This window comes from Pseudochaenichthys georgianus, unplaced genomic scaffold, assembly GCF_902827115.2.
Source record: "Pseudochaenichthys georgianus unplaced genomic scaffold, fPseGeo1.2 scaffold_892_arrow_ctg1, whole genome shotgun sequence".
NCBI classification, from domain to species: Eukaryota; Metazoa; Chordata; class Actinopteri; order Perciformes; family Channichthyidae; genus Pseudochaenichthys; species Pseudochaenichthys georgianus.
This window is the reverse complement of record NW_027263426.1, coordinates 1-26,120: the sequence shown is the minus strand read 5'-3', so window position 1 is coordinate 26,120 and position 26,120 is coordinate 1. Positions and strand designations below refer to the sequence as shown.

General features: G+C 43.6%; 2 protein-coding genes across 8 annotated transcripts in view; both read left to right on the top strand.

Moving 5' to 3' along the window:
* LOC117444685 (NLR family CARD domain-containing protein 3-like) overlaps positions 1-12,677 on the top strand; it is a 30,049-nt gene extending 17,372 nt beyond the window's left edge. For 2 of the 7 annotated variants that reach the window (XM_034080115.2, XM_034080112.2), the window contains exons 5-11: positions 121-294; positions 698-868; positions 8,147-8,317; positions 9,897-10,070; positions 10,487-10,527; positions 10,729-10,780; positions 11,785-12,677. In XM_034080115.2, coding sequence (XP_033936006.1) covers positions 121-294; positions 698-868; positions 8,147-8,317; positions 9,897-10,070; positions 10,487-10,527; positions 10,729-10,742 — 745 coding nt within the window. In that variant the 3' untranslated portion in view covers positions 10,743-10,780; positions 11,785-12,677. Of the gene's footprint in view, positions 1-120; positions 295-697; positions 869-2,591; positions 2,655-8,146; positions 9,642-9,896; positions 10,071-10,486; positions 10,528-10,728; positions 10,781-10,879; positions 11,761-11,784 lie in introns of those variants that run through there. The other 5 variants (XR_004551839.2, XM_034080113.2, XM_034080114.2 and 2 more) reach the window with 5 other exon arrangements.
* Positions 12,678-22,297: 9,620 nt separating this feature from the next.
* On the top strand, positions 22,298-24,729 carry LOC117444687 (E3 ubiquitin-protein ligase TRIM35-like). Its single transcript, XM_034080118.2, has one exon. It carries the CDS (start codon positions 22,713-22,715, stop codon positions 24,105-24,107), a length of 1,395 nt encoding a protein of 464 aa, XP_033936009.1. The 5' UTR covers positions 22,298-22,712; the 3' UTR covers positions 24,108-24,729.
* The last annotated feature ends 1,391 nt before the right edge of the window (positions 24,730-26,120 follow it).

Sequence of the window (26,120 nt, the reverse complement as noted above, 5' to 3'; positions counted from 1 at the left end):
TTTGAGTGAAACACATAGACATGTCAGAACATATGTCAAATATTTGTTCATCAAATGCTTGAGGTCAATATAATGTTTCCTCTCTTTTTAACATAGGTTGTAATGTATGTGTTATTATAGATTTGCTCACTGTGGACTCTCAGAGACTCACTGTGAAGTCGTGGCCTCAGCTCTGAAGTCCGACCCCTCCCATCTGAGAGATCTGGACCTGAGTGACAACCATCTGCAGGACTCAGGAGTGGAGCTGCTGAGTTCTGGACTAAAGAGTCCAAACTGCAGACTGAAGTCTCTCAGGTCAGTTCACTCACTGCAGTTCATACAGATCTGTTTGTGTTTATCAAGTTCAGAATTTGAACAAATTCAATGTTATTGTTATTTGTTCCTCTTTGCTAATGACTGAATATTGATCAGAGTAACAAAGAGAAGGTGAATGTGAGAGGGAGAGTGTCTGAGCTTCCACAGACTCACCCTGTGCCCCATGAGTCAGTGGAGATGCTGTCAGTACTGATGAGCTGTGAGGGAGAGGAAGGAGTTGTTAAACATCTGATCAAAGTGAAAGTTCCAGATTATCAATGGATTGTTTCTACATCATCGCTGACATTAAAACCCTGTTTAACTCTGATCAGATTATTAAACCTGGAGTTATTTCTAACAGGAACTTTGTTTTCTAAACTTACATCATGTTTTCTTTATTCAGACTTACAAGCTGCAGTTTGTCAAAGATCAGCTGTTCTGCTCTGGCCTCAGCTCTGAAGTCCAACATCCATCTGAGATATCTGGACCTGAGTGAGAATGCTCTGCAGGACTCAGGAGTGGAGCTGCTGAGAGATCTTCTGGAGAGTCCAGACTGCAGACTGCAGACCCTCAGGTCAGTGAGGGGTGCTGTATGACCCTCAGGTCAGTGAGGGGTATTGTATGAAACTCAGGGAGGTGTTTCTCTCACTGGGGAACAGATCAGTGATGTTACCCGCTGACTGCAGGCTCTTTCATTCTTCCATGAACTATAGAAGGCCAGCTGGAAATGCAAAGCCATACTTTAGTAATCAACTCTCTAACAGACATATGGGGTTTTACAGAAGAGTGGGAAAGGTAGTGTGTTTTTTATTTTAATGTTTTTTATGTGATGTTTTAGTTCGTAGACTAATGACCGGTATCATCACATCTGTATGTCATTATGCTACCATGAGCAGCTGGTTAGCTTGACTTAGCAAACAGATGGGGGAAAACAGCTGGCCTGGCTTCGTCTGTTTGTTGCCTTTTATCCTTTAATTTTCACACAATTGTTAATTTGAGCAATTCAAACTTAAAAAATATGAAAATTAGGATCACAAGGGAATAGGGGTGTAACGGTTCACAGAATTCACGGTGCGGTATGTACCTCGGTTTGGGCATCACGGTTCGGTATGGGTTCGGTACAACAAGAAAAAGCAAAAAAAGTCCCAAATGAATAATTCCAGGTTTGTTTTTTATTTATTTTGAACAGTAGTGCAAATTTCAGTTTAAAAATAAGGAACTATAATTTTTGAATAATTAACTGTATTACACAGTTAAAAACAAACCACAAACAGTACCACACACGCTCAGATGGCCATATTATCAAACAAAAAGGTTCAATAAGCTGTAAAACAAAACTAAATGTCTTGAAAATATTACAAAATAAATAATAAGATAGTGTTTTAATCACTTTCAATCACAATCAATAAAATCCGGGGTCCTCTACTATTGCATAAGGGTGCAGCATAGCTGTTAAAATACAGTTGAGGCCAAAACTATTAGCCCCCCTTCTGAAATCAGACAAAACCCTGGATTTCTCCATGGAAATTACCATTAACAACAATTGTTTATAGTGTATTTGTTTCCAAAATAATAAAGACAAAATGTCCACCAAGTTTGATTAGGATATTTTATTGATGCACTGAGTTGAAACAAGAAATGGCAAAAATTACACGTCCAAAATTATTAGCCCCCAGGTCATTAATAGTCAATAGCGTACCCTTTCTGAGCCACAACTGACAACAAGCTCTTAGAGTAGTTCTTGACTAGGTTGGCACAGGTCTCTTGAGGGATTTTTGCCCATTCTTCCATTGCAAATTGTTCCAGCTGGTCCAAATTGCGTGGTTTCCGAGCATGGACATTCACTTTGAGAACCCTCCACAGATTCTCAATAGGATTAAGATCTGGGCTATGTGCGGACCACTCCAGCACCTTGGTTTTGGTGTCCTTTAGGATGTTGAACCAATTTTGACGTGTGCTTTAGGTCATTGTCTTGTTGGAAGACCCAGCGACGACCTAAGCGAAGACTAAGAGCAGATGTTTTTATGTTATCCCTCAAAATGTCAAGATAATTTTCTTTTTTCATGATGCCTTGCACCCGAACAAGGCTCCCTGTGCCTGAGGCTGCAAAACAGCCCCACAGCATGATGCTCCCACCACCATGTTTAACTGTGGGAACTGTGTTCTTAGGGTTGAAGGCCTCTCCCTTTCTTCTCCAAACATAAGCAACATCCATGTGCCCAAACAGTTCCAGTTTAGTCTCATCAGATCAAAGCACAGACTTCCAAAACTCATCTTTACCTTTCAAATGTTCACAGGCAAACCTCAGTCTGGCTCTGATGTGCCGCTCTTTGAGTAAAGGGGTTCTTCTGGGACGATGGCCCTGAAGCCCACCACGATGAAGAGCCCTCACAACTGTGTTACTTGAAACATCAACTCCAGAAGAGGCCAGGTCAGCAACAATCATCTTGGCAGATGTCCGGGGATTCTTGCTGACATCTCTGACTATTTTCCACTCCAGAGTTCTTGAAATCTTGCGCTTTCGACCACGCCCAGGTTTGTTTCTTACAGAATTTGTCTCCTTGTACTTCGCAATGATGCAACGTACAGCAGTTCTAGACACTGTGAAGCGCTTGGAAATAGCAGTATAGCCTTCCCCCTTATCATGATCCTCCACTATCTTCTTTCTGAGCTCAAGACTGATTTCCTTTGACTTTGGCATGGTGAGTAGGAGTAGTAGTATAGTCCCTCTCAATAAGGTATTCAAGTGCCTGTTTCTTGGAGTCGTTCTATTTCGTCCCTACTGACCGCCAGAGGCGGTGCTTTAGCACTGGATATGTCCATCGCGCGCATGCGCAGCTCGAGTACCAATAACAACAAAGTCACCTGTGACCCACGTGACACCTCAGCCGGTGTTGTCAGAGGATCTGTTCCTTTCATCTTCTCGCTGCGCGAGAGTACCGTGGCTACATTTTTGTAGCCTACAGCGTTCGTTCAATTGGAACATTTGTCAAGGATTCTCTGCAAACAGCTGGCTGCGTGCAGCTTTCGCGACTCATCCAGTCGGGCCGTGGGCTTACCCGTCCTCCAGGAGCTGTGGCTGGCTGTGCAGAGACTTTGTTCGGACAGGTTGGTGTCGGCTTGGTTGGTGATGGCAGTGTTTCCGCTCCCTCTCCCAGGAGTTGCCCTTGCTGTGCTTTTGTGCTTGTTCTGACCGCGGCGTTGTGCCAAACTTCATTAGCATTGAGCTGTGTTTCTTGTTTGGCTAGTTAGCAGTAGCGGCTGCAGCCACTCGGCTGACGCCGGGATAAGCACCGGAGTTTCCCGTGCTGTTTTTTCTTTAGAAGCCAGTTTCTGGTCTTAGCTTTGTGTTAAAGCTTCTTGATTTTACCCAGCTAGGTGAAGGCAGTGCTCTCACTCCCGCTCCCTCTGCCGGTAACGTGGGTGTAGCTACATCCCTTTTTCTGTTCGGCGAGTAGCAGCACGCTCTACTCTTCCCGTTCAGCAGGTAGCCGGTGAAGGCTGTGTTCCCACACCCGCTCCCGGTTACGCTGCATCTGGCATTCGTCTTAATTTAACCAGTGAAGGCAGTGTTCTCGCCCCCGCTCCTGGTAGACGCGGAACTGTCTGGTTTTTCCGTTAAGTAAGTAGCTGGTGAAGGCTGTGTTTCCGCACCCGCTCTCGGTTACGCTGCATCTGGCACTCGTCTCTAGCTCAACCAGTGAAGGCAGTGTTCTCGCCCCCGCTCCTGGTAAACGCTAAACTGCCTTATTTATTCATCCAGCTAGGTGAAGGCAGTGCTCTCGCTCCCGCACGCTCTGCCGGTAACGTGGGTGTAATTACATCCCTCTTTCTGTTTGGCGAGTAGCAGCACGGCTCTACTCTTTCCGTTAAGCAGGTAGCTGGTGAAGGCTGTGTTCCCGCACCCGCTCCCGGCTACGCTGCATCTGGCTGCCTACAGAATGGCTCATTCATGTAGCACCTGTATGGCTTCTCTTGAGCCCGAGGACGGCCATGACCGCTGCCCCTCTTGCCTCGGCCTCGAGCATCTAAGGGAGGCTCTCACGGTAGGGGCCTGCATGAACTGTAGCTGCATGCCCCGGGCACTCAGAGTGGCTATAATCACTGAGGTGGAACATCTGGCGGCAGCCAACAGACACCTCTCTTTGTCACATCCTCCTCCAGATCAGTTCGGCCATCCCCGGCGACTTGAGGGAGCGATGGCCATGGGTGCACCCCCCAATAGGAGGACTAGAAACAGGCTGTCCTCTAAAGTGGATCAGCTAGCTACCGACAAGGACACGATGAAGTTGCTCCTCTTGGCCCTTCAGCCAGGGCCCGGTATAGGGGCTGCTATGAGGATGCCTTGTCGCTAGCGGCTTCGGCTAACCTCTTCAATGAAGAGACGGAGGATGAGGTCCCGCTCGGGGAGGCTTCCCTCTCCTCTGCTCAGGGGTCTCTGCAGGGCGTGGAGGACGACTCCATGGCGGCCATTATTCGTACAGCCCTGGCGCACTTTCAGATTCCGGTTCCGCAGGCCGACTTGGTTCAGGCTAGTGCCTTCTTCAGGCGTAGCCCAGCCCCTGTCCGCCTCACTGTTCCTCCTTCAGAGGAGTACCTGAGGGAGCTCCAGGCATGCTGGAGGGACACCAGGGCCCTCTGCCACGCTGGCTCTGATGCCCGGACCTTGGCTGCCATGCAGGACCCGGCGAGGGTGGGGCTGGGTGGCATGCCACCCATTGAGCCTGCCATAGCCTCCCTGATTCTGGCTCCAGACGAGGCTCTAAGGCCTGAGGTCAGGTGCCCTCGGCCTCAGTGCAGGGTCACAGATGGGCTGCTCTGTAGGGCCTACGACGCAGCAGCACACATGGGTCGTATCGGGAACTCCGTCTCCCATCTAATGCTGGCCGTCTCCACCTCGCTGCAGCAGGCTCCGGCCGAGCCTTCTTTGCTGGGCCTCAGTGATGCATCACTGCAGGCCTTTGCCCTAATGACTAGGGAATTGGGACGAGTTTTGTCCTTTCTGGTACTGACTCGTCGCCAGGTTTAGCTGGCCCAGTCACCACTAACGGAGACATGTAGGAGAGTCCTCCGTAGGGTGCCAGTCGAGCCAGGGGAGCTGTTTGGGTCAGCTGCCCTGGAGGCGCTGGAGCGTGTTGCCCAAGCTAGGCAGATCCGGCAGCAGCTCTCAGGTCTTCCCAGACCCGTGCCCACTCCCAGCAGGCCCAGGGACCGCTCTAGCAGCCGCACTCAGCCACCCCCCGCCATCAGGGGTCAGATGCCACTCTACAAGAAGCATCATCGTGGGCACCATCTGCGCCGCGGCGTCATGGGCGTCTTCTGGCACATTCTCCAGGTTCGACCGGGTCAATGTCGCCACTCCTCACCCTCTGGGTGTGGTCCTGTTGCCAAGCTCCGCTGCTTCCAGCTAGGTGAGTAAGTGCTTGGATTCTTGGCGGTCAGTAGGGACGAAATAGAACAATAGTTACGGCTGTAACTACGGTTCTATGAGTCCCGGATGACCGCCAAAGTATCCTGTCACTCAGAATTCTTGTGTGCTCGCGAGAAGATTCTGGGAACAGATCCTCTGTCGACACCGGCTGATATAGCCGGTGTCACGTGGGTAACAGGTGACTTTGTTGTTATTGGTACTCAAGCTGCGCATGCGCGCGATGGACATATCCAGTGCTAAAGCACCGCCTCTGGCAGTCATCCGGGACTCATAGACCGTAGTTACAGCCGTAACTATCGTTTTATGCTGATTGAATGCCCAGGTGTGATTTGAAAGCAAAAAATCACATGGGGGCTAATATTTTTGACCAACCCATTTTTCACTATATTTGATATAAAGCAAAACCTAAAAACGTATTTTATTTTCCAAAATATACCAAAAGCTACTAAATACCACTGGTGAATGTTTGCTTATATCAAGTTTTATCAATGCCGCAAACATTGGGAAGAATTTTAGGAAAATGTTTCATAACTCCTGGGGGGCTAATAATTTTGGCCTCAACTGTATATATGCCAAAAGCTTCCGTTATTTATTTTGGTCTCTCGGCTTTCATGTCTATTGGCTTCTTAAAAACAGCGGGGGTAAGCTGTTGAACTGCTGTTGTCTTTTGCCGGGCTCCGGTGATTGGCAAATCAGGGTAGCAAGTAAGAGAGTAAGAAACATAGATGGAGAGGCACACTCAGTGAACAAGGTCCCCACTGGAACGTTAGTTGGAAATGAGAGATAGGGAGGTACGCTGTGTCTATAAATTGTAACACTCCCCGGCCTCTCTAAGCCACTCTGCAAACCGTTTCCCTCTAATAACACCTTGAGAGGTTAGAGAGGGAAAAGGTCCTGGATAAAAGTTATTCTTGATAAGAGAAGCCTAGAAGGCCCGAGAGAAAAAGTGAGTTTTAAGTGTTGATTTAAAGAAAAAACACAGGGTCTGGGCCTCATGGGTCTATCACCCAGAAAAGGACTTCTAGCAGCTCTGCAGTCACAGTGCAGAATAAGGGAAACCATGCCTCCCACACACACAGTGGTGTAGTGGGGATTTTTTTACTGGGGGGACGCTGTTTTAATTAGGTCATCCCAAACAATGCCACACAAGTGCGCACGCGCGCAGTGCACTCACAAAACGGGCAGACAGGTCCACAGAAACTACCGGTATGCTTAGTCCTACTTTAGTTACTGTACTGCAAAAAGCAGACGGCGCTGTGCTCAACAGACACAGACTCAAAACCATGGACACACTGGCACATACGTTACATAAACAATGTATAGGTCTAAATTGCATAAGCTACAGTATTGCAACTAAGCAGACAGCGCTGCTTTTCTCTCTCTCTATCTCCACTTTCAAAATCTATTTACAACTCATAACAAATATACAAAATTCCCAAAGTTCTCCTGAAATTAACTTATTAAATAAACGAAACGAAAAATATATATAGCCTACTTATGCAAACATTGAATCTGGACTTGAAATTATTCTGATTAGGCCTAGCCTACATTGCAAATAAGGAGACAGCGCTGCTTTTCACACACACACACACACACACACACACACACACACACACACACACACACACACACACACACACACACACACACACCTTGCGTTTTGAAGACTGATCAATCCGATATGGATGAACAAACTTTACAGCCCAGTTTCCCAGCTTTAAAGTCTATCCACGGGTATGTCTCTTGTTTCCTCCATCACATCTCCTCCGTCCATACCTCTGGGAAAGGTGAGCTTGAGCTAGCCAGGGGAACGTTGCTAGCGCAGCTAACGTTAACGTTAGTGCTAGCATTATCCACGTCTTTAGGCGGCTCTTCTGATGATGTAGTACTAGTAGCAGCTTCACTTGTAGCTTTGGTGCTGCTAGCCTCTTTCTTTTGTGAATTATATTCTTTTTAGAAAAGAAGTCAAGTAAAAAATGTTTGCCTGCCATTATAGAGCTTTTTCGTTAGCGTTCTTGAGGGAAAGAGCTGACGCAAAATCGGCGGGCTGCGAGCTACGAGCGAGCTGACACACCCCCAGCTCGCCGCGGGGTCACGAGCCTGAATCATAATTTTTTAAGGAAATATATATATTTTTATTATAATTAAAAATGTATTATGTTTTTGTCATCATTACAACAAATACACACTTGCAACTGATAATATTGGCAATGATTTTATATTTATTAGACTATTAAAAAAAGATCATGCTCCAAATAAGTGGGGGTACGGCGTACCCCCGTGTCCAACGCCCACTACACCACTGCACATAGCCTACCAGTGTGCCTATGGGATGTGATTGCGTATTGAAGTTATTAAACCTGGAGTTATTTCTAACAGGAACTTTGTTTTCTAAAGTTACATCATGTTTTCTTTATTCAGTCTGGAGCACTGCAGGTTGTCAGAGATCAGCTGTTCTGCTCTGGCCTCAGCTCTGAAGTCCAACTTCCATCTGAGAGATCTGGACCTGAGTGAGAATGCTCTGCAGGACTCAGGAGTGGAGCTGCTGAGAGATCTTCTGGAGAGTCCAGACTGCAGACTGGAGACCCTCAGGTCAGTGAGGGGTATTGTATGAAACTCAGGGAGGTGTTTCTCTCACTGGGGAACAGATCATGTTACCCACTGACTGCAGGCTCTTCCATTCTTCCATCAACTATAGAAGGCCAGCTGGAAATGCAAAGCCATACTTTAGTAATCAACTCTCTAACAGACATGTGGGGTTTTAGAGAAGAGAAGAAAAGGTAGTCCGTTTTTTATTTTAATGTTTTGTATGTGATGTTTTTAGTTTGTAGACTAATGACCGGTATATGATCACATCTGTATGTCATTATGCTACCATGAGCAGCTGGTTCGCTTGACTCAGCAAACAGATGGGGGAAAACAGCTGGCCTGGCTTCGTCTGTTTTTTGTTCTTTCTACTTTAATTTTCACACAATTGTTAATTTGAGCAAAGCAAACTTTTAAAAACATCAAAATTAGGATCACAAGAGAAACAGACAAGCTAACTCTCTTCCAAAATATGGCTTTCTATCCATTATGAATAATCACACAAACATAACATCTAGTACAATTATGTTCTCCTCAAAACTCATGGGTCTATCCCCCAGAGAAGGACTTCTAGCCGCTCTGCAGTCACAGTGCAGAATAAGGGAAACCATGCCTCCCACATAGCCTACCACAGTTTGCCTATGGTATGTGATTGTGTATTGAAGTTATTCACATTATTATTACATTACATTGCATTTAGCTGACGCTTTTATCCAAAGCGACTTACAATAAGTGCGTTCGACCAACAAAATACAAACTTGAAGAAAACAGAATCATAAAGTACATCAGGTTTCATAGAGTCAAGCATTTCAAGTGCTTCTCAACTGGCTTTAGAGGAGCCAGTCCTTTGTTAGTATATAAGTGCTTTGTTAGCAGTTCTATCCTCGAGGTGGAGTCGAAAGAGATGAGTCTCAGTCTGGAAGGTGTGTGAGCTTTCTGCTGTCCTGATGTCAATGGGAGCTCATTCCACCATCTTGGAGCCAGGACAGCAAACCCACGTGTTCCTGCTGATGGGAACTTGGGTCCCCCTCGCAGCGAGGGTGCAGCGAGTCGTCTGGCTGATGCAGAGCGGAGTGCACGTGCTGGGGTGCACGGTTTAACCATGTCCTGGATGTAGGAAGGGCCAGATCCATTCGCAGCACGGTACGCAAGCACCAGGGTCTGGAAGTGGATTCTAGCAGTTACCGGAAGCCGGTGGAGGGAGCGGAGGAGCGGAGTGGTGTGGAACATTCAGGAAGGTTGAATTCACCTTTTGGTTATGGACCAATCTTGGTGCTCCACTCTTTTTTCCAGTTGTGTACCTGACCTACCAGAAAGGCAACCTTAAGAGGTAAGATGAGATATAACATGACTCACCCTGTGCCCCATGAGTCGGTGGAGATGCTGTCAGTACTGATGAGCTGTGAGGGAGAGGAAGGAGCTGTTAAACATCTGATCAAAGTGAAAGTTCCAGATTATCAATGGATTGTTTCTACATCATCGCTGACATTAAAACCCTGTTTAACTCTGATCAGATTATTAAACCTGGAGTTATTTCTAACAGGAACTTTGTTTTCTAAACTTACATCATGTTTTCTTTATTCAGACTGTGGAACTGCAGTTTGTCAGAGATCAGCTGTTCTGCTCTGGCCTCAGCTCTGAAGTCCAACATCCATCTGAGAGATCTGGACCTGAGTGGAAACTACGCTCTGCAGGACTCAGGAGTGGAGCTGCTGAGAGATCTTCTGGAGGGTCCAGACTGCAGACTGCAGACCCTCAGGTCAGTGAGGGCTCTCTGCTGGTTCAGCAGGGTTGTATGAAACTCAGGGAGGTGTTTCTCTCTCTGGGAACAGATCAGTGATGTTACCCGCTGACTGCAGGCTCTTCCATTCTTCCACAAACTAGAGAAGGTCAGCTGGAAACGCAAAGCCACACTTTAGTAATCAACTCTCTAACAGACATGTGGGGGTTTACAGAAGAGAGGGAAAGGTAGTGTGTTCTTTATGGGATGTTTTTAGTTTCTAATGACTGTTGCTTCCTGTGATGCAGCTGAGAGCGGAGGCAGGCAGTCGTAGTGTTTGCAGAGAAGATGTGATGGGATGTAAAGCATGAGATCAGGACTCTGAAGCCGACTCAAAGAACAAACACTTATTTTAAACTGGATCTCAAACTGTTGGGTTGTGTTCGTCCCTACAGGATCGATGGCGAGACGATCAGAGCCAAGATCTGGAAGACCTGTGAGTACTGAAACCGTGTCCTCCATTCATCCAGATATGGAACTCTTTAATGGAGCGTGAGCTCAGAGGAAAACAGCTCTCTGGTTTCTCTCTCTTCGTCATTCTGGCTGTTTCTCTCCATGTTTTATCATCATCATCATTCTCTCTCTCTCTCTCTCTCTCTCTCTCTCTCTCTCTCTCTCCCTCTCCCTCTCCTCTCAGGTGACAGGAAGTGAAGACACACAGCAAGGCGAGAGGTCGCACCGTGTGAACGGTATGTATTGAGGTTTCACTACAGAATAAAATGTAGCTATTGCTCAGTGTTTTCTGGGATTCAAGAGAAATCTGCAGCTCAGCTTTGATTTGCTCACAGCTTATTTATCACGGGGCGAGTTTGAGACGTACAGAGGAGCGTGGAGGCATTTTGGAAAGTATGAAAGAAGGCTGCAGCTGAGACTTCCTGCTGGCTGTCCTCGATACGAAAGGAACAACAACAATCAATTGTACTTAAAGCTTTTTAAGAACAAAGATGTGTCACCATAGCTCTGCAAACGCTTCATCAGATTTAGGATCCAGTTTATTGCCAATTAGATTTCTCACCTTGAAGGAATTCTCTTTGGTGTGTTGTCACAAAGAGAAGAAACCTGAAAATGCATGTTTTTAATGAAGAAATATAATTATATATCAGTTCATCTGCTGTGATCAATGTCTCACGCTCGGCTGTGATTGGCTGGTACTGCAGTCACATGTTAACTCGTTAATAATCCTTTGGAAATGGACAGCGAACTCAGAGGTTCCCAGTAATCTGAATACTTAGCTTTGGTCTCTGGATGTTCTGTTATTGTAGTTTGTGTTCGTTGAGCTGGAGTTGAGCTTTACTAACTCTGTTTCATAACTCCAGGCTCCAGTGTTCTTCTCACCTGAACACACACCTGGATCTTCTTACAGCTGATCCTCTAACACGACCAAACACGACTTTAACAATATCTTTATATAACCATCCTTCTTTCATGTCATGCCATGTTTGCACATGTCTCACAGCCCTCCACTTTAAAGTACAACTCTCTGTAGTTTTACATATCTGCATATTCTCATTCTGCTAAGTGTTGTAGCTTTTAAGGTTCTTTGTGTATTCACATTTAAATTAGGTGTAAATACTTGTCTAATTTTTTTTTTAATGGTAAATAGTTTCTTAAAAATACTCATTTTTATTATCTTTATATTGTTGACCTTCTATTGCAACTTATTTTCTTATGTTGTTCATGTTGGCACCACCAGACGCTGAATCTGCTTCCTGTGTGTGAACGCACCTGGAACTAAAGGTGGTTCTGTTGAGGGACTGCGTTCAGAAGAACCTCTGCCATACAGTAGCTAACCTAGGATGGGGTCAGCCTAACATAAACATGAATACGTTCAGATAACAGGTTCAACCAGCAGGGATTCTGAACCAGAGGCCTTTAAATACTCAGGTAGAGTACAGGTACATCAACATGGTACTTTAGTACATGAGTATATATACTTAGTTCCTTCACGCCACTGTCTGTATGTACAGTACAGAGAGGTGAGAGCAGACCAGAGAGTATTGATCCAGTGAGAACAAATACTCTCCTTCTTCCAGGTCCAGAGGGCTACCCGTTGACCCGTGTCCATCTCAAAATGGTCCGCAGGCATCCCATAATCCTGCATATGGGGGGGGGGGGGGGGAGAGAGAGCACTGGGTTGTCTTGGAGACGCTCTCAAAGTCTTTGAGGACAAAGTCACAACAAGCCAAGAAGAAGAAATGTGTTGAGCTCTTCTTCGTGTTCACCCCCCCGGGTTCATTGATGTCCAATCAAACGTTCCCGTTGATTTGTAACTCTTCTGAAGCAGCTCCGCCCGGTGTCGTTGAAACTGTGCCAGAGCTGTGTGTGCATGTAGTCTGTATGACATGTGGTCAGATGTTGTTGAAACCTTTAAGATGTGTTCTCGTCAGAACTGCTACAGGATGTGGATTTTGTAAATCGTGTAATCTTCTTTTTTTCGTTTATTTTTTAATATTTGTTTGATACATGCTTCTTAGTTACCATTAAGATGTTGGCTCTTTTCTGCTGTAACAAATGTACATTTCCCCTCTGGGACGAATACAAGTTTTCTGATTCTGTGATGTCTTTAAAATAAAATCCATGAGCAGCTGTGCAGAGTGTGGGTTCAGTTTATTGACGGGTGACGGGGGTCTGTGTTCACAGCAGAGGCCCTGCAGTGGACATGGGTGGGGAACCTTTTTCCTATCAAGGGCCATTTACATTTGTACAACATCCTTCGAGGGCCATACTGATTGTTGAACTCAGAACCTCTGCTGAAGTGAAGACACATAACACATTAAACTCAAGGGAATAACTTCTCATTTTGTACTGTTATTTTTTTCAAAATTATTTTTAATCTAGTTCAAACTAAGTGATAATACATCTGAACAACAAAACGGACCACATACAACTTTCTTCATCTATATCTTTATATTTTTTTACCGTCATTTTCATTCAGGCTGACCATTTTTTAGCGTGGGGCTTAACAGCCTACTGTAACAAGTTATTGTAATTGTTTCTGAAAAAATCAAGCCTTGTCAGTGTTCAGAAAACAACATGATCATATCCTGGATTATTAGATTACGAATTCAAAATAGGGATATCAATACATATCTAAAGTAATAATATATAGCATTCTGCCAGTAGAAAGGTCCTGTGCCTCTCAGCAGGACACAGTCGAGAGAATAATTACAGGGTGTTATTAATGTGCAGGTGTGTGTGGAACAGGTTGGTTAACAGTCTGGCAGTGATAACTGTGTGTCTTTTATTAGTAGTACAACAGCGAACATGTCTGCAAACACAAACTTTGAAAACTCTGCGGCGACTGAGAGCCAATCCAGAAGCGATCAGAAATCAAACGGGAGTCGCTTAAGGAGTGCACCTTTGTCATCTATTGAAGGAACAAATATATTCGGCCTATTACTGTGTACAATCCATATATATATATAGAGTAAACATTTGGGGCAGTGGTGGCAAAGTCCATAGGGTCTTTGATTGAGAACCAGAAGGTCACTAGTTCAAGTCCTCGAAAGACCAAGTGCTACCGAGGTGTCCCTGAGCAAAGCACCGTTCCCTACACTGCTCCTAACACTAGGATGGGTCAAATGCATAATGTACATGTCATCTCTGTTGGACCATTAAGGGTTTCTTTCTTTCTGCTTTTTATAGTTGAACCAAATTGATATTTGATACCAGGGGTCTGCAACCTTTTTGACATAGAGAGCTACCTGAAGGATAATGATTTATATGGAGGGCTGTTTGTTTGATATAATCTTTCTGAAGAATATACATTTGCAGTTATCCTCTAAATAATGAATATGCAGGCCACATATAAGAACATACTTTTTACTTATTAATGTTTCCAATGGGCGACACTTTTTTAAACACAAATAAAACAGTATTTTTATTTTTAATAATATCTTGGATTCATAGAGTGCCTTTCATTTAACATGTAAACTACTAATGTTGGTCAATTCAAAACACTGCTGCGACTGGGAGCATCCAGTTAAATATGACCAGCGTGATTTATATGTGTGTGTGTGTGTGTGTGTGTGTGTGTGTGTGTGTGTGTGTGTGTGTGTGTGTGTGTGTGTGTGTGTGTGTGTGTGTGTGTGTGTGTGTGTGTGTGTGTGTTGCTTCGGACAGACGTGTTACTGTTGTTCTGACGGCAGAAGCTGCTGACACACGGAGACTCTTCAGACTAAGTTTACAAGTTTTCTCTTCATTTCTCTCAGCAAAGTGTTCAGAAGTCCAAAATGCACTCTTGAGTGTTTAGATCATAAAGACCCTCGCTACACGGGCAGTATTCCCACTACCTTGGGCACTGAATTTGTCGCCTTTCGGCCATCAGATCTGAGGATGCTGATTGGCTGAAATTGTTTTTTGCTGCCATATTTTTCGGGTAGCAACGGTCAGTATGGAGCACATGTCCTGCCATAACTCTACAAACTAAACAAGTTTTACAAATGCCTTATGATTCACTAACAAACACTAAACACCATCTACAAACTAATGCATTTAGTTTTGCAAATAAAGAATGTATCTGTCAAACAAACAGAGACAAATTCATCAGAGGTTTTACAAGTACAACACGTGTTTTTACAATTACGAAACGTTTTCTTCTCAGGTCACGTGAGTCACGTGACTTTTGCGCTACCGAGTCCATTTGGACGGCGGGAGGTTGAACAGAGCGTGGAACAGCCCTTGATGATGACAGCGGTCTTTCTAGCAATCTGATGCCAGACTAACAATATGTTAAATCTCTCATTGTCTGGCCTGAGAGAAATGAACCGATGCTTTAAAGGGAAAGTCTGATATCTTTAATGAAATATGGGGGACATTCTTACAGTTTTAGAAAGGAACTACATGACTTTGACGATGTATATGCCAGATATGATTGCATGGGATGTAGCTTCTTGTCTAGCAGCTTTGTAACCTAATGTTGAATCCTTTTGTAAATGTCCCATGGCCATTTACAAACCTTTTTATAATTTATGTTTTTGTCTTTTGAATTATGATGATTTGTATATTTTTGTATTTTATTTATTTAAGTATTACTTTTTTCTTGTTTCTTGTTCTTTCTTCTATAGGGGATTATGGGTTTGTGTAATGTCTTTTGCTGAAAGAAAAACATCCAAAGAAGAGTTTGTTACTGTTTTATGAGTAGGATGATATCAAGCAGACTGCAGGAGCTAGCTCACAACAATTATATATATATAGTTATATTGATGTATACCACCCACCAGTGCTCAGTGGAGGAATGAGTGTATACTGAGTTCTCCTTCTGAACCAACATGACATGTGCCTAGCTTGTTGTAAACTAGCTCATCCTCGTGAAACAGTAACTTCGTCGAGTTAACATTGGCTTTTTCACCAGAAATCAATAACAAACTCACCTGTTGGCCGCCCATTGTTAAATGAGGTGCTGGATCGCTAGAAACACCGCTGTCATCAGACTGGCCTGGGCTGTTCCACGCTCTGCTCAACCTCCTGCCGTCCAAATGGACTCTGTCGCGCCCCCTGCCGCCATGGAGTGTGTGTGAGTGTGTATGTGTACATTTGTGAGAAAATCATGAGCACAACCACGGTGGAATATTAGTGCCAAAAGTCACGTGATATTCCGTGACCTGAGAAGAAAAAGTGTTGTACTTGTAAAACATACTGTAATAATGGTTTAGATTTTATATATTAAACAGTATTGTACTTATTATAAATATAACACTTTCCACCCTAGCGCCCTCTATTGACCAGCCGCCACTGCTATGTATTAACAAATAAACATAGACTTAACAACTGTTAATAATAATGATAAGCTGTACATGTATGATATATTTAAATATGCCAACTTACCACCAGTTGCTAATATCCAAGCCATCAAAGCCACACACACGTTTTAGGGCCATCATACCAGATATTCCTTGTCCAATTCAGGGTCGTACTCCCCCTGAATTAAATGTAACCAGCCAACTTCAATTGTATTATTGCTAAATTCGTAAAGCCCATACCTTTTTTTGTTAAAAAGTAACAAACAGTTATGGGTAACAATGTTATTTATAAACCGGAGATTGCAAGTTGGCACTGCGGTCTGTATCCTAGCAACGCTATAGAAGTGGGAAGTGCGAGGTGAAAGTTAGCCACGCACGCGTCACCACTCACCAGCTAGCCTCAGCGGCAGAATAATCCGTGCCTGGCAAAGTTGTGTAGAGAGAACACTTGAGAACCATGTACAAAATATTGTCAGACTTAGGTATAGATATTCCTTGGACTACAAAACGGTACCGGATGAGGAGGCACAACTTGTGACAGGTAAGGACGGGTTTTCTCTTCATATTGGACGAACAGGAGCAACTGCCAACTGAAGCCATCATTTAGGCTTTTATGTAAATGTTTGCCTCTATATTGTACAACCCAGTCTCACAGCATTTTGTGTTATAGTCACAAAATTAATTGAATCTATTGATTCGTGTTGACCAACACGATTTTTGCATTTCTTTCGTGTCACACAGAACGATTTTAAAAGCAATATATTTCTATTGGTAGTATGTTTCGTGCCTGCACCTCGTCTTTCTGTCCGGTCGGGTCTTGGAAGACCGGAAGCTGTGTGGTTCGTAAAAACAATTTTTTACTCAATATCTGACCCTAAGCCTAACCCTATCCCTTTTATTTTAAATTGTATAATGTCGGAGTTTTTATGCCGTCCGCGAGGAAAATAAATGTCTCAGAGCCTCAGAACACTGAAATCTGTATTTTGTATCATCTTTTTTTCCTTCTAATTTGTTATTATTTGGTGCAGGCAAGAAACATACTACCAATAGAAATACATTGTTTCTAAAATCGTTCTGTGTCAGAATACTGAAATCTGTATTTTTTAAAAATCTCTTTTTCCTTCTAATTTGTTATTATTTACATTGCTTTTAAAATCGTTCTGTGTGACACGAAAAAGATGGCGAAATCGTGTTGGTGAACACGAATCAATAGATTAACTTCGTGACTATAACACGAAATGCCGTGAGACTGTGTTGTATTGTAAATAGTTAAACATTAAGAATTGAGACCATATTTAAATTGGTTGTTTTTGTCTCACATTACTGTATTCAGCGAATTATAGCAGAGTCTATTAAAAAATGTGACAATATTTTTAGACGTATATGTAGGAGCCATATATTAAAATGTATTAAAATTAGGGCTGTCAAACGATTACAATTTTTAATCAGATTAATCACAGCTTAAAAATTAATTAATCATGATTAATCACCATTCGAACTATGTCCAAAATATGCCATTTCTTTATGTATATTGTTGGGAATGGAAAGATAAATGAAAGCAGGCGGATATATCCATTTAACACAGTATCTATGTTTATTATAACATTTTTCTGCATGTCAAAATGAAAGACAACCCACACACCTATCAATCATCAAACCGTGGGGTCTTAATTCATTACGTGTTGATTTCTATCAACGGGGAGTACTTCAGGAAAGTCGACAGAGGGGGGGGGGGGCTAGTGGAGTACTTCAGGAAAGTCGACAGAGGGGGGGGGGGGGCTAGTGGAGTACTTCAGGAAAGTCGACAGAGGGAGGGGGGGGGCTAGTGGAGTACTTCAGGAAAGTCGACAGAGGGAGGGGGGGGCTAGTGGAGTACTTCAGGAAAGTCGACAGAGGGGGGGGGGGGCTAGTGGAGTACTTCAGGAAAGTCGACAGAGGGGGGGGGGGGCTAGTGGAGTACTTCAGGAAAGTCGACAGAGGGGGGGGGGGGGCTAGTGGAGTACTTCAGGAAAGTCGACAGAGGGGGGGGGGGCTAGTGGAGTACTTCAGGAAAGTCGACAGAGGGGGGGGGGGGCTAGTGGAGTACTTCAGGAAAGTCGACAGAGGGAGGGGGGGGGCTAGTGGAGTACTTCAGGAAAGTCGACAGAGGGGGGGGGGGGGGCTAGTGGAGTACTTCAGGAAAGTCGACAGAGGGGGGGGGGGGCTAGTGGAGTACTTCAGGAAAGTCGACAGAGGGGGGGGGGGGGCTAGTGGAGTACTTCAGGAAAGTCGACAGAGGGGGGGGGGGGCTAGTGGAGTACTTCAGGAAAGTCGACAGAGGGGGGGGGGGGGGCTAGTGGAGTACTTCAGGAAAGTCGACAGAGGGGGGGGGGGGCTAGTGGAGTACTTCAGGAAAGTCGACAGAGGGGGGGGGGGCTAGTGGGGTACTTCAGGAAAGTCGACAGAGGGGGGGGGGGCTAGTGGAGTACTTCAGGAAAGTCGACAGAGGGGGGGGGGGGCTAGTGGAGTACTTCAGGAAAGTCGACAGAGGGGGGGGGGGCTAGTGGAGTACTTCAGGAAAGTCGACAGAGGGGGGGGGGGGCTAGTGGAGTACTTCAGGAAAGTCGACAGAGGGGGGGGGGGGCTAGTGGAGTACTTCAGGAAAGTCGACAGAGGGGGGGGGGGGGGGCTAGTGGAGTACTTCAGGAAAGTCGACAGAGGGGGGGGGGGGCTAGTGGAGTACTTCAGGAAAGTCGACAGAGGGGGGGGGGGCTAGTGGAGTACTTCAGGAAAGTCGACAGAGGGAGGGGGGGGGGGGCTAGTGGAGTACTTCGTGACCACAGAGTGTGAACGTTGTGATCAGCTGTTTCAGCGCAGTTCTCCAGTGAAGGGGGGAGTCTCCCTCCGCAGCCGGTTGGCGTAGTTTTGGCACAGTTCCGTTGTACAGACCGACGTTAACAGCAGCCTGTCTGTGCACACGGAGACCGACTCTGTCGTCCGGTGATCTAACCGCCTTCTGGAAAAGCTTCACAAGTACGTCGGTACGCAAATGCGCTTTGTGACACAAGTGACGGGACGCATTTCAGATTACGCACATAACCTGCGTACCAGTTATGTGCACCCCTGTACTACAGCAAAAGTATCCTCCGTCGGGACTTCCTGCAACAACACCACGCCGTTATCAAAGATGTTCTATTGAGAAGACGATCACTACGTGACAAAAGTTTTCAAAACCGTGGCGACTGAAATCAGTCTTACTAACTGCTGTCTGTGCAGTTTACTCCGCGCGTTGGCAGACTTTATTTTGCTTACTTTAACATCGTGTGTCATGGTGGGGCTAAGCCATTTCTTGGTATGGGTGTAGCCTACCCCAGCCATACCCTGGCGCTGCCACGTATGGGGCGGGCCATTCTGCACATGCGTTAAATGCGTTAAATATTTTAACGCAATTAATTTTAAAAAATTTATTACCGACGTTAACGCGATAATTTTGACAGCACTAATTAAAATATATTAAGTGTAGTGTATGTATGTATGTATATATATATATATATTTGAACATTGTAATTCCTTCCACGGCCCAATTTAACCCCTCGCTATAAATACAGTTGACACTGTTAACTATTAGCTAACTATTTCAACCGTACTCATTGCTATGTATTAAAGATCAAATGCAAAGCTTCCAAATATGCTACATTTTCATAGAAATTTTGTTTTCAAGACTGCCTATATTTTTTATTTTATTTAAATCGAGATAATACACCTGAAAAAAAGCTTTTTATTGATACAAAACTCGACCCAAAGCCGTCTGAATTTCTGACATGACATTCCCAGCAGCCTCCGCGCGCGTGACGTCATTGTTGCCAAACAGTCTCTGGACCAAATATGACTCGGCAGTCTCGGTCACATGTTTTTCGAAAACAAAACGGAATTAACATGGGTTATTGTGGTGCTTTTTGTTGTACGAACGGTGCGGGATCTGGGAGAGTTGTCCATGCATTTCCAAAAGACCAAATCATCCGCCAAAAATTGATTATTTTAGTGAATCGTGTTGGCTGGCAACCGACAAAATGGAGCAAGTTGTGTTCTGACCACTTCGCGTGTGATGCATACGACGTTGATCCTGCTATCATCAAGTCTGTTGGTGCAGAAGCATTATAGTACATCGGAGGCTGAAACCCGGAGCCGTCCCCTCCATATTTCAGCACAAGAAACCACTGAAAGAACGAAAGAGCCGGGCGATGGAGAAACGCCAAAGAATTGAGGTAAACAACTTTTGATTAGATTTCAAAGCGCACGGAGCACAGCAGATAACGCAGATAACGGAATTGCAGTTTTATTAAGTTGTATTGCTTATAGAGGTGGGCACCGTTAGATTCTGTGTCTTTACAATCATAAACAATGTGTTGATGTGGAGCTAGGATAAGTAATAAGGGAACTAGGAGTGATTTCGGTGCAGTAACAGGTTAGCATTTTTCGCTCGGGGCTAATTCACTGTTAGCATTGAAGTTTATCTGCAGCTCATTCATCGCTCCTCCACTCATAACGGAAAAGTGTGAACAATATGCATTATGATAGGGATTAAATCCACTATTATTCCTCCTGGCCCAATTCAAAATGCTCCCCCGCTGGTGGTAGCACATCGTACGTTGTGACTGCTGCTACAACAGAACCGAGAGAGGAGGGAGCTAAGCTTCAGTGCTTGGGGGCTGAAGAGCTATGTGCATCGTTGTGTTGTGTGTGTGTGGCGTCGCGTCTCTCCAGGCAGTGAGAGGGTTGTGTTGTGCTATAGCTGTATTATTAATATTGTTCATGGTTGGTGCCGCTGGCTGCTCTTATCGCGTGTGTTCGGCTCTGTGTATGCTACAGCCATAATAGGCTATAGCCTATGTGAAACAATGTAGCCTGTTGGTGGTCCGTGGATTATTTATAATCAAGTTGATCGAAGTTTGCGTAGCCCATACATGCTCGGGAAATCTGTTGACATGAACATGATCCATCGGGACGTTTCATGTAAATGCAGACCTGTGGCACCACCCCGTGTGCAACAGATTTTCTCTTTATAATAGGCCTATGTCTGTGCTGTTGCTATTAATGCACGGATCAACATTTACCCCCCCCCCACACAAAAAAATCCCGGCTCCCCCGGAGACCGTGGTATAGTTCGCACACTGCTCCAGATATTGAGTGGCCTCCGACTCAGAATCAGACATGATAGACGAAACTAAGTTGTACGATCGGCGGGAGCCGCTGTGAGCGATAAGCCAGGGTTTGTTTGTTTGGCAACTCTGACGTCACGCGACGCCATCTTGCGGAGGAGCGGCTGAGAAAATAAATCGTCGGACTTGGTGTTGGGGGTTGAACAAAATAAATATTGCGCATTGCCAGACGCATATTATCTCCGATTTTAATACTGCAATATCTTAGATAGTGTTGTAGCTATATGATTTCGATTTTACTGGCAATTATAAAAAAACCTTTGCATTTGATCTTTAACATAGCAATGAGTACGGTTGAAACAGTTAGCTAATAGTTAGCTATAAGTATGGTCGACACAGTTAGTTAATAGTTAGCAATGAGTACGGTTGAAACAGTTAGCTAATAGTTAGCTTTAAGTATGGTCGACACAGTTAGTTAATAGTTAGCTCTGAGTACGGTTGAAACAGTTAGCTAGCAGTTAGCTAAAAGTATTGTATAAACTGTATGAATAGTTAGACACAAAAATTGGACAAACGGTTTAAATGATTAGCTGAAATTATTAGATTAATGGTTGAAATAATTGGCTAAAATAATTCATAAACAGTTAAAATTGTTAGCTAAAAGTAATACATTAATGCTAATAGATAAATAAAAGCAGTTAGCTAATACTTAGCTTTAAGTATGGGATAGACAGTTGAAACACTTTGCTAATATTTGGCTAAAATTAATTGATAAACAGTGAAAACAAATTGAGTTTATTTAAATAACTGAGATTGACTGAGTTATGCATTATAACTTTACAACTCTCAAGCAGGAACACACATGGTCTTTTACTGTTTTAATTTATATAAGCTTGATATGTCTGCCAGCAGGTGTCCCTCCTTTCCCACTGATCTTGGGTTATGCTTCTCATTCTCTGTTAGATGGAGCAAAAATCATTCCTGAATTATGTATCACCACATTTTGTGAGATTTTGTTCAGCAATACTTTAATAGTTTTTATTCAACTAGAATGTGTATTGCTTTATTAAAGTGATCCAGATACACTCAGTAAGCTTGAACCAGGTTAACTACTGTTTACACACATTATTATGGGGAGCTAACTGCCTGAGACCAGTATAAGCATCAGACTACTCTGTTCACCCAACTGGCCCCAGACCTGTTTTTAGTGAAATTATGTGTGAGATTGTTTTTACTTTATCAGCTTTACCTTTCAGACTTTAACACAGTATTTTACCGTCTATAACTTGCAGAGTTCTTCTTAAATATTGCACATTATCTCTGCAGGCAGTGCTGGACGTCTTATAAGCTGCAAAGAGAATTAAACATATCTGTCTCCCACCCGGCCACTCCCTGTTTTACTTCCAGACATGCAAACATACTGTAATATGAAGATCCGCCCACCACATGACACACTGTGACAAACCAGGAAACAGTTTGTTATTCTGTTTACTGAGACGACACACACACACACACACACACACACACGCACACAAACACAGAGAGACGGACGGTAAGAATCACCTTTAGACTGAGAGCAGCACTTCCCCTGAGAGGACGACGACAGGAGGGAAACTGGAATACTTCCACTTCAAGCAGCTGCTGAATCACTGAACCGGAGTTTTACCAGAAGTCAAAGAGAAAGTAACTTTCAGGGACCGGGAGCGGCTGCTGCCGAGTGTTCTGCTTCACTCGGAGAATAAATGGCTTCCAGATTAGAGGAAGATTTCTGCTGCTCTGTCTGCCATGGAGTCTTTAAAGATCCTGTCGTCCTGTCCTGCAGCCACAGCTTCTGTAGAGACTGTCTGCAGAGCTGGTGGGCGGGGAAAGTGATCAAAGAGTGTCCACTTTGTAAGAGACGATCTTCACGGTCAGAGCCTCCTTCCAACCTGGTGCTGAAGAACCTGTGTGAGAGTTTCCTCCAGGAGAGAGGTCAGAGACCTCCAGAGGCGCTCTGCAGTCTGCACTCTGAGAGACTCAGACTCTTCTGTCTGGACCACCAGCAGCCAGTGTGTGTCGTCTGCAGAGATTCAAGAACACACAGCGACCACAGCTTCAGACCCATCGACGAAGCGGCTCAGGATCTCAGAGAGGAGCTCCAGACATCTCTGAAGCCCTTTCAGGAGAAGTTAAAGACTTTTAAAGAAGTTAAAGTGAAGTGTGCTCACACAGCAGGATACATGAAGCTCCAGGCTCAATGCACAGAGACGCAGATTAAGGAGCAGTTTCAGAAGCTTCACCAGTTTCTAGAAGAGGAAGAGGAGGCCAGGATGGCTGCACTGAGGGAGGAAGAGAAGCAGAAGAGGAGGATGATGAAGGAGAAGATGGAGGCTGTGAGCAGAGAGATAGCAGCTCTTTCACACACAGTCAGAGCCACAGAGGAGGAGCTGAGAGCTGAAGACGTCTCCTTCCTGCTCAACTACAAGGCTGCAGAGGAGAGGCTGCAGCGCCCCCTGCTGGAGGATCCACAGCTGCCCTCAGGAGCTCTGATCGACCAGGCCAAACACCTGGGCAACCTCAGCTTCAACATCTGGAGCAAGATGAAGGACATGGTGTCCTGCTACCCTGTGGTCCTGGACCCAAACACTGCTAATTCAAACCTCACCCTGTATGAAGATCTGACCTCTGTGAGAGGACGAGGCAGACAGACACTTCCTGATAATCCAGAGAGGCTTAATGGTTCATACCACTCTGTCCTGGGCTCTGAGGGCTTTAACTCAGGGACTCCCAGCTGGGACATCTGGGCTAAAGACTGTACAGACTGGGAACTTGGTGTGTTAGCAGAGTCTGTCGACAGGAAGGGAGACATACGGTTTGGATCATGGAGAATATGGTTCAGTGAGGGTGAATGTTATGCACTCTCCCCACCAGATGGAAGTGTTCTTCTCCCATTTAAGAAGGAGCTCCAGAGGGTCAGAGTGGATCTGGACTGGAACAGAGGAAAGCTGTCGTTCTCTGATCCAGACACTAACACACACATACACACCTTCACACACACTTTCACTGAGAGGCTGTTTCCATACATTAACAATGAGGATACTCTCCCACTGCAGATGTTACCAGTGACGGTATCTGTGAGGGTAGAACAACAGAAATAGATGATGATGATGATGATGATGATGGTGATGGTGATGGTGATGGTGATGGTGATGATGGTGATGGTGTTGTAGATTACATTTACAGTATAACAACCAATTATAAGAAACGTGTAAAAGTTTTAATATAATTAAATGTTTTTCTTGGTCAAGTCAACGTTTTATTTCCTCAATGATGTATTTAGGTTTTTTTGGGGGGGTTTTCTGAAATACTTAAGGGTTATTTGTGAAAGACTTTTTTTATTGTTTTATTGATCAAAATACACTCAGTAAGCTTGAACCAGAAACCAGGTTTACTGCACTTTACAAACATGTAACATTTTCAGAATTTATAATGTAATTATAAAATTATACGTTTCCTCCTGTTTCCGAATTTCAATCTTTTATGTTTTAGGGTGAAGGGTGACATTATTGATTATATCTTTAAAGGCTCCTATGTTTAAACAGCAGGTTATTTAGATTGGTTTGTTTGTTGATGTAACATGTTAAAACATTTGTATTTAACATGGTATTTCCTCATTAGAAATGAAAGTTAAATATGGACGATTACAGTGTCTCAAAAGTGTCCTGTAAATCTTTCAAGAAAAACACAAATTAAAAAAAAAAATAAATAATTTTGTCTCAAGTCCGGTCTAAGTTTTCTGTCCTGTGTTTATGACTTATATGGTTTAATCTTTGGAATTTGTTCTCATCATTATGTATGGCTCATTCCCGGGTTGAATGCTACACCACTGATCCAAATTCTTCACAAAAATAAGAAATGACACTTTAAATATGCAAAATAAAGACACTTTCTATCATAAATCAACGTGTTGTTTACGCATCTTGTTTGTAGTGTCCATGTTGTTTCCGCATTACAACTCAATGTCATAAACACCCTGAGTTTTGAACGACTTCCCAGCTCAAGAAGTATTTTTTAGCAGCTGTAAACAACTATGGGGTTACTGATGTGTCTTTATAATGCAATCAGAAAATAAATCTGAGAGCAAGACTGTCTGCATTCCAATAAAAGACATTTGTGATAACAAATTATTTTATGTTTTCCAAAAGTTTTGCTATTACTGAGAAGGACGTAATGTACAAAAAAACACTTATATTTAGCTAATAGTTATCTAAAAGTAAAGTTGAAACAGTTAGCTAAAAGTTAGCTATAAGTGTGGTTGAAACGGTTAGCTAATAGTTAGCTATAAGTATGGTTGAAACAGTTAGCTAATAGTTAGCTATAAGTAGAGTTGAAACAGTTAGCTAAATATATGGGTACGGTTGAAACATTTAGCTATAAGTTAGCTATAAGTGTGGTTGAAACGGTTAGCTAATAGTTAGCTATAGGTATGGTTGAAATAATTAACTAATAGTTAACTATAAGTATGGTTGAAAAAGTTAGCTAATAGTTAGCTATAGTATGGTTGAAAAAGTTAGCTAATAGTTATCTATAAGTAAAGTTGAATACAGTTAGCTAATAGGTAGCTATAAGTACAGTTGAAACAGTTAGCTAATAGGTAGCTATGGGTACAGTTTAAATAATAATAATAGCTAATAGTTAGCTATAAGTATAGTTGAAACAGTTAGCTAATAGTTAGATATACATACAGCTGAAACAGTTAGCTAATAGTTAGCGATAAGTATGGTTGAAAAAGTTAGCTAATAGTTAGCTATAAGTACAGCTGAAACAGTTAGCTAATAGTTAGCTATAAGTACAGTTGAAACAGTTAGCTAATAGTTAGCTATAAGTACAGTTGAAACAGTTAGCTAATAGTTAGCTATAAGTACAGTTGAAACAGTTAGCTAATAGTTAGCTATAAGTATTCTTGAAACAGTTAGCTAATAGTTAGCTATAAATACAGTTGAAACAGTTAGCTAATAGTTAGCTATAAGTATTGTTGAAACAGTTAGCTAATAGTTAGCTATAGGTATGGTTGAAAAAATTAGCTAATAGTTAACTATAGTATGGTTGAAAAAGTTAGCTAATAGTTATCTATAAGTAAAGTTGAATACAGTTAGCTAATAGGTAGCTAT